General features: G+C 40.7%; 1 protein-coding gene across 4 annotated transcripts in view; it reads left to right on the plus strand.

Moving 5' to 3' along the window:
• Positions 1-12,218, plus strand: part of STXBP5L (syntaxin binding protein 5L) — a 390,570-nt gene that overhangs the window by 247,621 nt on the left and 130,731 nt on the right. For all 4 annotated transcript variants that reach the window (XM_059720506.1, XM_006263508.4, XM_059720507.1 and 1 more), the window contains exons 13-15: positions 391-458; positions 4,506-4,546; positions 7,841-8,058. In XM_059720506.1, the coding sequence (XP_059576489.1) occupies positions 391-458; positions 4,506-4,546; positions 7,841-8,058 (327 nt within the window). The remainder of the gene's footprint in view (positions 1-390; positions 459-4,505; positions 4,547-7,840; positions 8,059-12,218) is intronic.

A 12,218-nucleotide genomic window follows, 5' to 3' on the forward strand; every position in this document is an offset into this window, starting at 1 on the left:
AGTTCAATAGTTGCCTTCTGCAAGACAGACAGTTCCCAAGGGGAGGAGGGGTTATCACTGCTGTAACCCCAACCATTTATAAGCAAAGCCCAGTAACAGAGGGTGGCTTAATATGGTACATGCATGGCCTATTCTCTCATTTAACACCCCAAGTTCATGATTCTTTACTTTATTTTCATTTCCCCTTTCTTGGGCAAGGATCTCCCATAGCCAAGATCTCTACCTTGTTCTGAGACTGTCAGGGAGGAAAAGTGAAAAATAACTAATGTGTCTCTAAAAATCAGCTTAATGAGAAATATCACTTTCTGGAAGAATTTTTCATCTGTTGTTCACTTAATAGAGGTCTGTCAGAAATAACCCTGCTCTTTGAACCCATGTACTTGTGTTTAGGAATGGCCCATCAGTGGGGGAGCGTGGAATCTTGGAGCACAAACCTATCCTGAAATTATTATTACAGGGTAAGAACGGAATAGAACATTTGTGTTTCTGAGATGTTGATTTAGAACCTTTGACTGTGCACATCTACAGCTTATACCTCCATCCAGCAATAGAGATGGCTGACCAGAGCATCAGAATAGGCACACACCACCTCCATTTTTGGTGGTACATAGTACTCCTAAGGTGAAATTCCTCCTAGATCAGAGGGACCTTACAAGTCCTCATACAACACTTAAGGTATTACATGATAAGGTATTAAATAGCAACTAATCCTTTGTACTCAGAACAAATTAATCTAGGACCTAGGTTGAAAGCCAAGCTAGGAGGGTGCCCCTATAGCTATGAAGCTGAGAGCTAAAGATCTATGGGAGGAGGTGCTCAGGGCAAGGGAGTACTGTAGTCAGCTATGAGTACTAAGAGTGATATTCTGTTCCTTCCTTCTCATCTAAGTGATCAATTGAATGGCATTTTTGGCACTTACGCACCCAGAGCAATTATTTTATTGGATGCATAACCCTGGCTATGTGAACAACTATGGATGATTATGTAGGTATGCCTGCAGAGTATGTGCAGTAGGGTCCAGAGTATATATGCGCACTCTGTGTGGATGCACAATGGCCTTAGACACCCAAAGTCCCTTGACTACCAGATGTAGACTCAGAAATGGGGGAGGAAGGGAGAGACTTCCCAAGTTTTCCTCTCAGTACCTGCATGGCTAGGGCACTCAAGTGGGAGGCCAAGGAACCTGGGTTCTAGGTCCAGACAGGGTTTGAACCTGGGATTTTCTGACTTCCCAGCATAGCACTCCTGTTGCAGTGATACAGGTTAGCCATTTTTCCATCTATTCTCCAGCACCCATTTTAAAGCTGGCCTTCTGGGGGTCCAGGAGGGAGCAGGAAGCCAGAGGGTGTGTGGTTCAGGTAAGTGGCTAGTCTCCTGTCTGGGGCCTTGTCTCCAGTCAGTCAGAAGCTTCTTCTTTACACTGGCCTCTATTCATTTTAGCCACTACATTAATGGCTCAGTTTCAAAAGGAGCATCAGAAAAGAGCCTGATTAATGACTAATTGAGGTGCGGTGATTAAGGTGGTGTGCTGGGAAGTCAGAGACACAGCTTCAAACTTCCTCTGGGAATGGTGGTCCTTAGAACACATGTTCCAGCTTCCTAGGTGAGTGCCCTCGCCATTTAGCTACCGGAGAGAAAAGATGTGATCTTTCTCCTGTTTTGTTGCCAGTTTCCACATGCCCAGTTTACATAGTCATTCATGTGTACAGAGTTATGTGTCCAGAAATAGAATTCCTCTGGGCACGTAAGTGCAGAAATTACCTTGGAGATGACCAATCAGGACACTAGATGACTGCTGTAGAATGCCACCCTAAGAAACAGATGTCATTAGCAGAACATGAAACATGGAGCCAAAAGTTCCACAAGCACTTCTTTAGCAAAGTTGCTTCGATTTTAGGGGACTCTCTGGCTGGAGTGAATCTGGACCATATTGTTAATCCCTCCAAGTTTGTGTAAATTCTGGGTATTGTGGTTAATTTTACATTTTGTGATTTGTACCTTTAAGATCCAGCCTAGCAGGGAAACCTCAGGATAACTGAAAGTTTCTGACTTAGTCACAGTGCCTCCTGGGTCTTCAATATAGCACAGTACAACAGAAGCTCTGTCTCCTTTTCCACGATGAAGCCATCACTACCCTCAATTCTCAGCTGCTTTAATTGTGGCAACAATATGCATCTGAGAACTCCCTGTTCAGTACACAAGGTATATTACGGGGCTGAGGGATTTTTCTGTCTTTGAAAAGAAATACGCCCTTCCCCAGACCCTCAAAACGTTTTTATATTTATAAAAAATAGCACAACTTTAAGGATCAGTATCTTTGGACCTTTCAGGTATGCCCTCTTTTTGATGTCATACAACTCTCATTTCAATTGAAGGCATAATTAACCCCACCTTTTCAAAATTAGGCATATGTGGAACTTGAGTGATTACGTTTTGTGCTGACCCACTGCAAGAGAATGAATTTCACCTTCTATGCAGGGTCATTAGGTATTGTACCTTAAATCTGTCACTGGCCCTAGAATTAATTTAGTCTGTTTGGGGTCCTGAGCTACTGTAACTTGGAGTGTTAAATTCCATATTTTTGGAAGAGTGAAAGAAGTATTAGTTGGGGCTTGATTTAATTTATTTGAATCTAATCAGAGGTTTGGATTTTTTTTAAATAAATTAAGCTGTGGGTATAGTGCAAGTGAATGATCAGAGATGTGTTATAAAGCACTATGTCTTTGCAAATTATTATGTGTGTATTAATATTATATAATACACATTGCATGTGTCTACAGTTGCATTAATAGTATATACATTTAACTCTGTGTCACTTCATCTCTTATGAAAATAATTTACTTATGCTTGCTATATGTATTCTTTCTCTCTGCTGCTGTAGCTTCCATTGAGCTCAGAACTTTAAAAGTTCCAGCTCTTAAGATACAGTATGACCACATTCTGCTTTTGCCAATAATCAGATCCTTGAAAAAAATGTTAAACTTTTTATTCCAGACAAAAAGAATTATGTTATTGGTATTTTAGTTCCATGCCTTTTTAAGAATGACAATGAGAGGTTCTTCTAACTGCAGCTGCAGTTAATTAAAATTTTGTTAGTGGCCACATCTAATAGACTGGGCTAGATTGTGACTTCAGAGCCTCAGCCCAGACCAGAAAAGCACTATATAGGTTGTTTCTTAAAAACACAGGAATTCTACCAGGGCAATTTACTGGGCTCTGGCTGATGTAATCTGGATGTACTGAATTTTGCCCAGTTCTAGTTGTCACAACCAGTGAGTGGTAAAGCAAAGGAGAACTATTAGGGTCCCATTTTGTTTGCCCTTGCACACATGGAATAGCATTTTATTCTGAAAATATGCCCATTAAAACCAATCATAAAGAAGATGCTACTCATTGGGCGCATCTACATGTGCATATTAAGGCAGAACAATAAACACGTGGTGCATATCGCACCAGAATTTATTTATCCCAGGCACCATGTTTACATATGCACCAAGGAATGTAGCATATTGAGCTGGGTCAGAGCAGCCCTGGCTGTCCAGGGGATTATCCTGCCAGCCTGGGGCTGCTCTGACCCGGCTCAGTGTGTGGTGGAGGGGCTGGCTGGGGCACGAAGGTACTCCATTGTGGGGCTAGCCAGTAGGCAGTCCCTGCATTGAAGCACCTTCACGCCCCAGCCAGCTTGGTCAGCATTTACACATGCATTGCTATGTATGAAAAAAAAAAACTCTGCAGCAGGATAGTACTTGTATTTACAAGTACTAACTTGCTGCAGAGTATATTAGTTTCCTGCAGCCTAATAGGGATGCACATGTAGATGCCAAGCCATTTATTGTGGAGCTAATTAGTCTACTCCGCAGTAAATGTCTTATGTAGACGTGCCCATTGTGAGCAAGGGTGGAAGAATCTGGCGCTTACTGTTGTATCAACAATGGATCTTAAAATGAATAGAGTATCTTTGTGACAGTTTTAAATTAAAAAAACTCACTAAGTTACCACAAAGACTCCATAATATATAACATACATAACATGTATCAAAAGGCTGGAGATTTCTCTTAGATAATAGATCAAGATTTAATTTTTTATCTGAGCTTATCTATTAAAAAGCACATGCATTGATAAAATATGTGAGAGCTCTTTCTTTTGGAGAATTAAAATGAATAACATGCAAATTCCTAGGTAACTAATTTGTGTGGAAGCAATTATAGTGACATACTGTTGATCTGCATTTCCTTTGATGTACTGTATATGTACACTACAAATCAATTAATGCATTATGTTTACATTATTTCATTTGTTTAGATAGTATAAATGTAAATTGCATCACTGCAATTTCATATTTCACTTCAAGTTTAGGCTAGATTGTGAGAATGAAGGAAAGGCCAGCTAAGGTATTCTAACATAACAAATATAGTGACTCAGTTGAGCTGTTTGAATGATCAGTAATTGAGAGAAGATGAAATAATGTCATGTTTTGTATTAACCAACATTTAATTTTTTTTAAGTCATGCAGATGGATCAATAAAGTTTTGGGATGCCTCCGCCAGTAAGTTTCTATTTTTATTATAATATATGCCTGGATTGAGGGATTTGGTTAGGGTAGTGTAAGTAGAAACAATGGGATGAAATTAAGAAAAGAGTCATTAAGCTAAATATCATAAAAAAATTAAATTTTTCACAGTGAACTGCTAGTGTACAAAATAATCTTCCAAAGAGAGCAAAATGCCACAGTTTGTAAGTGGAAAACTAAAGTAAACTAAACCCCATGAAACAAGCTATAGGGGAAAATCCTGCAGTGGACACATGAGGATAGTCTTGACTGGATCAAACTTGTCTGTCCCAGTTCTAGTTACTGCCATTTCATGAGATCAGTCTCATGATTTCATGAGAGGTCAGGTATTTACAGGTATTTTTTTAAAGAGCTAAATATATCCAAAGACGATTCTAATTCAAGATGCTAGGACCTCTTGTGGGTCCACAGACTATGTCTAAGGAGTCTGAAAAAAATGACTATGATCAATCAAAAAAGTATGTGAATACCCACACTTACAATTGAAAGGGGTCCACACCTCCATTCGAAATTTTTTAGGGATCCACAAATGAAAAAAGGTTGAAAACCACTGTTCTAGTGTCTTTGTCCATTATAGTTTTTTCTGTGACCATTCATTCCAGTGTATAATTTTTGTTTAGTTTCACCCACATAGTTTCTATGTGGGCATTTGATGCACTGGATTAGGTGTACCATATTCTAGGACAGACATGTGAATTCTGATTGATTCATTGTGGGGAGTGTTGACCATTGTGGCAGTGGAGATGAGTTGACAGGTTTTGCATTTTTTGTTAAGACAGTGTTAGATCCCATTTGGTGCCTGTTGATCAGCAGGGAGTTTCTTTCTGATGACTTGGATGGTGTTAAGGGGCTGTCTGAAAGTCAGGAGTTGCAGGGGCTGGGAATATTTCTCTTGAGGTATGGTCCTTTTTGAGTATCAGCTATAATTGCTTGATGATCCTTCTTATTGGTTCAAGGGGTTACCAGGTGACAACCAAGGGTGTGCAGTCAATGGAGGTTTTCTTCTTGTTGCTGCAGGGAATTTGGGTGGCTCCTTCAAAGATGCAGTTTGTTTCTCTGCTAAAGGGTCCTTGCTGGGCAAAGGCAGTTTTCATTTGGCAATGTGGGTGTCATGAGTTTTCCCCTTGGAGCAGATGTAGTTGGCACCTGAGGGCCTGACTGTCATTTAAAGCTTTTTTGATGTGTTTGGGATGATTGCTGGTTTTGTGGACATAGGTGTGGTTGTCCATGAGTTTTTTTGTAGGCTACCATCCCAGATGTATATTGTTGTATCTAGACAGTTGATATTAGTGTGGAAGTATTCCAGAGAGAATTTTAATTGAGGATGATAGTTTTTTGAACTTGTGGTGGAAGTCACTTCTTCTCCCCCAGTTATGCTACTGATGCTCTGTCCAGGTCGTGGAAGTATTCTTTCAGGCAAAGTCTGCAGAATTTTTCCAATTCTTCACATATCAGTGTCTTGTCAGGTTGTTTCTCTGGACAGAAGTTCTCAACCTTTTGGCAAAGATCAAGTGAGCCCACAGTGAGCTCTGCTGCCATGGCCTGTCTGCTTCCTGTACCCAAGTTAGCTCATCTTAAGCTAGCTCGGGTGTCGCTGCAGTCTCCAGTATTGACATAAGCTTAGTCTAATGAGTCTAGATAAAAACAGCAGTGAAGACACAGCAGCAAGGGACTCAGCACATGATAGCTACCAGAGAACATATGCAAAGTCCCTGGAGAGTTTCTCCACTGATTATTAGCACATGTAAAAAGCCTGTGCCACTGAATCCATGCTATAATCACATCTTCATTTTGCTCTGTAAACATCCTGAAGATGCTGGACTTGAGCTACTGCTGTCCTAAATCTCATGCAAACAAAGGCTGCCTATACTTGTGCTCAGTGACGTTCTAACTGGAACGTGTTGGAGCAGACCTGATTAATCGAGTCTGCTCTGCATTCTATTTAAAATGCTACAGCATTGCCACCGCATCACATGTATTAAGCCCTCACGTTTTAAAATGTTCATAGGGCGCTTTAAGTAAACTTCATCAAATGAGGTTTAGATAAAGCAATCCACGACCATTTTTAAAGGTGTGGGGGCTTCATACACGTGACAGTAAGGCCCTTTAATTGGAGCGGCTGCCCAAGAAGTGCTCTAATTAACCTCCCACCCACCTCCAAGCACATATGTAGTCGCCCATAAATACCAGTGCTACGGAAATGCCAAATAAGTTTAAAATACTGCTGAATAAGAGTGGCCATGTTTTGCTGTCTCTCTACACAGGCAAAACTGACCAGAACAATATTGAAAGAAACTCATTGCGTCTTCCTCATCCCCACTCTGCAACACATGCACTGCTTTAAAAGTCCTGCTTTTGACCTCGGTATTGAAAAAAACAGTATCCAAAAAAGAAATGTTTACAAAACATAGAATACACCTCTCTTTCAGGACTAAACAGTCATGTTTCTCTGTTTACTTGCACCAGTGTTAATCTAAAGGAACCCCATTGAATGTAATGGAGTTCCACTGATATAAAATTGGTATGAGGAAAGAAGCAGGTCCTCATATTTCTCCCCATCCCAAAACGAAGCCTACTGGAGATGTTTCAATCTCATGTGAATAATAGTATTTTTCCTGTAGTCTACATTATTGTAGAAAGTTTTTTGTAATGGAACATAATATGGTTGGTTATATTGTAAAGTCTTTCAATCTAGGGCTGCGACCAGCACAATTGGGTCCCAATCCTGATTGCAGCCTCTGAACACTATTATAAATAATACACTGTTGTTATTCCATATTTGGGATGTTAACAGTATCCTATAACCCTCATGCTACTCAGGACACCAGAATTATCTATTTTTCTCCTTGAAGTGTCATGGGATCTCTAATTTGTAATAAGATAGCAGCTATAGGCAGATAAAAGAGATCTAAGTTTAATATCTTATTAGGAAGATGGCACTGACAGTGTTGCAAGCAGTTCTGCATCTCTTCAGTATTGACTGTCAAAGGAGCACTGAGTCAGAGCTTAAGTCTAAACATGAGACTGAAACTCGTGCTTTCTAAGTTTCTGGCCCAAAAAGAAAATGCTAACAAATGACCTATTTGTAAATGTCAAATTCAGGAAATCTGGCATATAAACCTTAGCAATGCTGTCCAAATTATCTTGTTCTGTTGAACTTTTATAACATTACATAGCAAGTCATGTCTAAAAGACCACCAACTAGGAAATCTAGTACCTAGGTTTGTTTAATGTTAAACAATATTTTAGATGTGTTTTAATATTTTGCAGTAACTCTACAGATGTTGTACAAGTTAAAAACCTCAAAGGTGTTTGAAAAGCAGAAATTAGGAGAAGGAAAATCCACAGCTGAGATTGTGGAAGAAGACCCTTATGCCGTTCAGATGATGTACTGGTGTCCTGAAAGCCGGATATTCTGTGTGGCAGGAGTCTCTGCATATGTTATTATTTACAGATTCAGCAAACATGAAGTTAATACTGAAATAGCAGTAAGTCCTTCAGAATTTTACTCAAATATTGATAATAACTGGAAAGAATAAATAATTTAGGCCATAATTTCCAAGATGGAGTGCTTCAGGTGAGCCTGCTAAAGTCATATGTTTGTATTGGAATAAAGCTTCCATTAAGTTGCCCAAATATAAATTCTGCAACATTATAGTTCAACCATTTTGGGTGAATTCCCAGGTCTATTGAAATCAGTGGCAAGGCTATAATTGATTTAATTGGAATTGAATTCCATTATTTTGGTGTAGCAACAAAATATAATACTGGATCAAGACTTGATTTGTTTTTGAGCTGTTGGGTTAGTCTCTGTTTTAGTTGTATGCTCTGAAATGTCTGTTGCTTTATGTGCCTTTATTATTACAAGATAGGTAGTAAATGATTTTCACTATGAAAAATAGAACAGAAAATTCTCAACATAGAATGTCACAGCATAATGTGTAAAGTAGTTTGTCTGTACTTTTTGATAGTCAACATTCATTTTTCACTTGCATGATAATTTTTACCACCTTTTTCATACAAATTTGGACTAGGTTTTAGCATGTTCACAGAATTTGTAAATAATCAAAGCATCCCTCACTACATCTCTTTGAGTTGAACCCATTTCTGGTGTCAGGACCCAGCCAGTTACCCTTTTGGGGTTGATTCACATAATTCTCCTGCTCTCAGGCCAGGCCTTGAACTGCAGTTCCCTGATACTAAACATGGTTATTTCAGCAAGTCTGAAATAACCCTTAGGTTCCCTTCCCCAGAAAAGCTGTGACTAGTACCTAATATAGTAGCAAAACAGCTTCATAATGCAAAGTATTATTTATTCAGAACTATAGCACTTAAGACAAAATAGATATTAAAATACTGTGCCTCTGCATATGCATGCCTATTTCTTCTGACTGCGGGTGTATGGATCTGGATGGACCTCAACTTCTTCTGATTCCTTCCACAAAGCCTTTCTCTTTGTCTGCTGTCCCAGATAGCACCTGAAAGTTGGTCTTCCACTGCTCCTGAGATGCCTTTGTCAGCATACAGGGCACTGACAGGTGTGCAGCTCCCTGCCGTAACTCATGGCACTTTATAGGAAGCGCCATGAGTTCCAGCAGTCCCCCCCCAACCCAGCAGACAAGCTGTATTGGGTCTGGGAGAGTGGGGGATCAAGCTTCACTTTGGAGCCAACTGCCTGTCTTCAGCCTCTCCCCTAGCCCCACCTCCCCCCCCCCCCCCCCAGCTCCAGTGTTGTCTTCAGGCTGGAGGGGTGGGAAGAAAGGAGAGGGACCTCCATCTGGGATTTTCTGAGCCTATGCTTGAGGGGAGTGTATGGATTGGAGCCCCCCCCCCCCCACACACACCTCGGGGGGGGGGGGGGGCTCCAGTCCACCCCTCCTCCCCCCTCCAACATGGGCTGGGCAAAACCCAGACAGAGCTCCCTTCCCCCCCTCCCATCCTGAAGACAACAGCAGGGGTGGGGCTGGGCTGCAGCAGCCCAGCCCCGCTCCCAGCACATGCTCACAGAAGCTAATGAAGTTGTTTTGCTTTGAAGCACCTTCATCTGAACATGTTCATTTGTTGCATGGTCAGGCACTTTTAAAGCACTCCATAGCGATGCATTTCTGTCAGGCAACGGCTGTAGAGCACTTTCAGGAGGCTGAGCATGTGATAAAATGTCACTTCTGTCAGCACCCACAGTACCCTTTTGATCTCTAGGCTTCCAGCCCTGCAAATCAACCATGTCACTTCAGCTTAAACCTGGAGATATGCCATTGCCTTGCAGTTGCTCCCCAGTGTTTGTTGGAACATTTGTTTATCTATAGCTATTGTGTTACCTGTTTGGTTTTTCCACAAGCACCGATTTAAGCTAGATCAGTACTTTCACATAAGAAAGATTTATAACCCATTGTACTGTAACGTCACCTCATCAAGCCACATGCAGTGTTCAGAAAATTATTATATCTCAATATCTTATATAATTTTATAGCAGTTCTACATTTTCCACAATTATCTAGCTTTTATCTTCTTTACTTTTCTAACTTTGTTTTTCAGCCAAATTGCCACTAAAAATGGGATTTTGTTGAAGTAAAAATCTATGTAAATGTACTATTCTATTTCTCAAATTTTAACTCCAGTATAGAAATGTTTACATAAATAGTGGTTCTGTGAAGTGTTGTTTCACCATGGTCAGTGAAGTCTGAATTTGCATATTCCCATCTCCATAGCAGATGGAGCCTCTCCATCTTCCCTCTGCAGCTTCTCCTCTGTTTAGATTCACTTGCTGTGTATCCTTCTGGTTTATACCCCTGAACAGTGACTTCTCTGCAAAAAAGAATAGGTGGCTAAGTTGTGATGCAGACATGTATCCAGGTTTCATGTGCCTTTTGGCATCTGGATCTATTTCTTCCTGTCCCAGGATGATAAATTTATGTTAAGTTCACCTTCTCATAGTGAGTGCACAGAGGATGATCCATGAATGTCAACTCTTCAAAGTTTCCTGTGGTGTAACATAGGCAAGAAGCCTGAGGTACTTCATGTTCTATTGAAAGCATCAGTCCTTTCCTAGTATGGCTTCCTAAGCCAAGCTTTGGAGAAGAACTACAGGAAAGAGTCTGTCTGTCTTTGGAAGTACAGAGAAAGGTCCAATGACCTTCATCATATAATAAATGAAAAATAGGTCTAGAGGAGGATCATCTAGTCCCATGCCCTGAAAAAGGCAGGATCATTTCTGTCCAAGCCATCCCTGACAGATATTTGTATTCAGCACTTGAAAACTTCCAGTATAGGAGATTACACAACCTCTCTAGGTAATCTTATTCAGTGCTTAACTGCTCTCAGAGTTAGAAATTTCTTCCTAATATTCAATCTAGAACTCCCTTGTTTCAATCAAGTCCATTATGTCTTATCCTGCCCCTGTTGACTCGCATAACACCACCCTCTTTATAACAATCAATTCTGCATTTGAAGACTGGTATCAAACTCCTCACTCAATCTTTCCTCCCCTCAAATGATGGAACTCTAAAACAAACCCCAAGCAGCTGATGCCTTTTCAAAATACCCACATGCAAATGGACCAAAACTGAGAGGATTCAGAGAAGCGCTGTGGAATTCAGAGCTGTAGGATCAGCTTAGGTTTTTCTTTTATCCTTAAGTGGAAACTAAGCCAACCAGATTCATATGGATAGTGCCACAAGTGTCACTTAGGGTCTGGTGTACACTGATATTTAGGCTTAACCATGAGATTGTCCTCAACAAGCCCAAGTCAGATGATCTCTTCTTCCCCATGTATACATTGTGTTTCTTCTTTTGGTGTGTTTTGTATCAAGTTTCTTAAAATAAATTGAACGGTTTTACGCTCACAAATTTTCACCTCCCTTAGAAATATCAGAGACCAATTAAAACATCAGGCTGCAGCTTCTGGGTCTTTGCTTGTAGGCAAAGATGACAAATGGATTGACTTCATAAGGATAAGGTTCATTTTTCAGGCATGTCACAGCAGAGAATCACCAATGGTGGTATAACTAGGGTAGGATGACTAGGACAGTCACCCTGGGCACTGACTTGAGAGTGGGGATACAAAATAAATGGCTTCTGCAGGTAGCCACATTTTTGCAATTGCCGTCATACTGGCAGTAAAATAGCATCCAGAAGTTGCTGCTGCCCCTGTGCCCTGGGTGCCCAGCTGTGTAGCTGCACACAAATTACCAAGCAGAGTTGGCAAAGTTTGACTTCCTTGTATGGGATAAAAGTTATTAGGCTGATGTTACTCTTTCATTCTGTCCAGCTCTTGCATGAGTTAAACATGCCCTTGGGACAACTTAAGAGGTCAAATGCTACTGACAGATCTGTAACTGCTACAGATGTCATCAATAAATCTTCCTGGCAGAATAATTCCAGTTTACAACAGGAGATTCTGACTGTGATACGCAGTGTTATTCTACAGGGCCTGATTTGGTAGCAAAAAGGCAGATGCCATCTTGAAAAAGGGGGAAGTCTGAATTGTTTTTATCTTGAAGAACCTTCAGGGGGGACTGGGGTGGTGCAGGTGCTTAGGTGCACAGTTGACAGCTTGGAGATCACAAGTCCAAGGCTAAAGTAGAAGAACTCACAGCACGGCCTGTCAGGTTCCAGCAAATATGTGAATTCTACTAAATACCTTGTCACA

This window comes from Alligator mississippiensis, chromosome 1, assembly GCF_030867095.1.
Source record: "Alligator mississippiensis isolate rAllMis1 chromosome 1, rAllMis1, whole genome shotgun sequence".
Lineage (NCBI taxonomy): Eukaryota > Metazoa > Chordata > Crocodylia > Alligatoridae > Alligator > Alligator mississippiensis.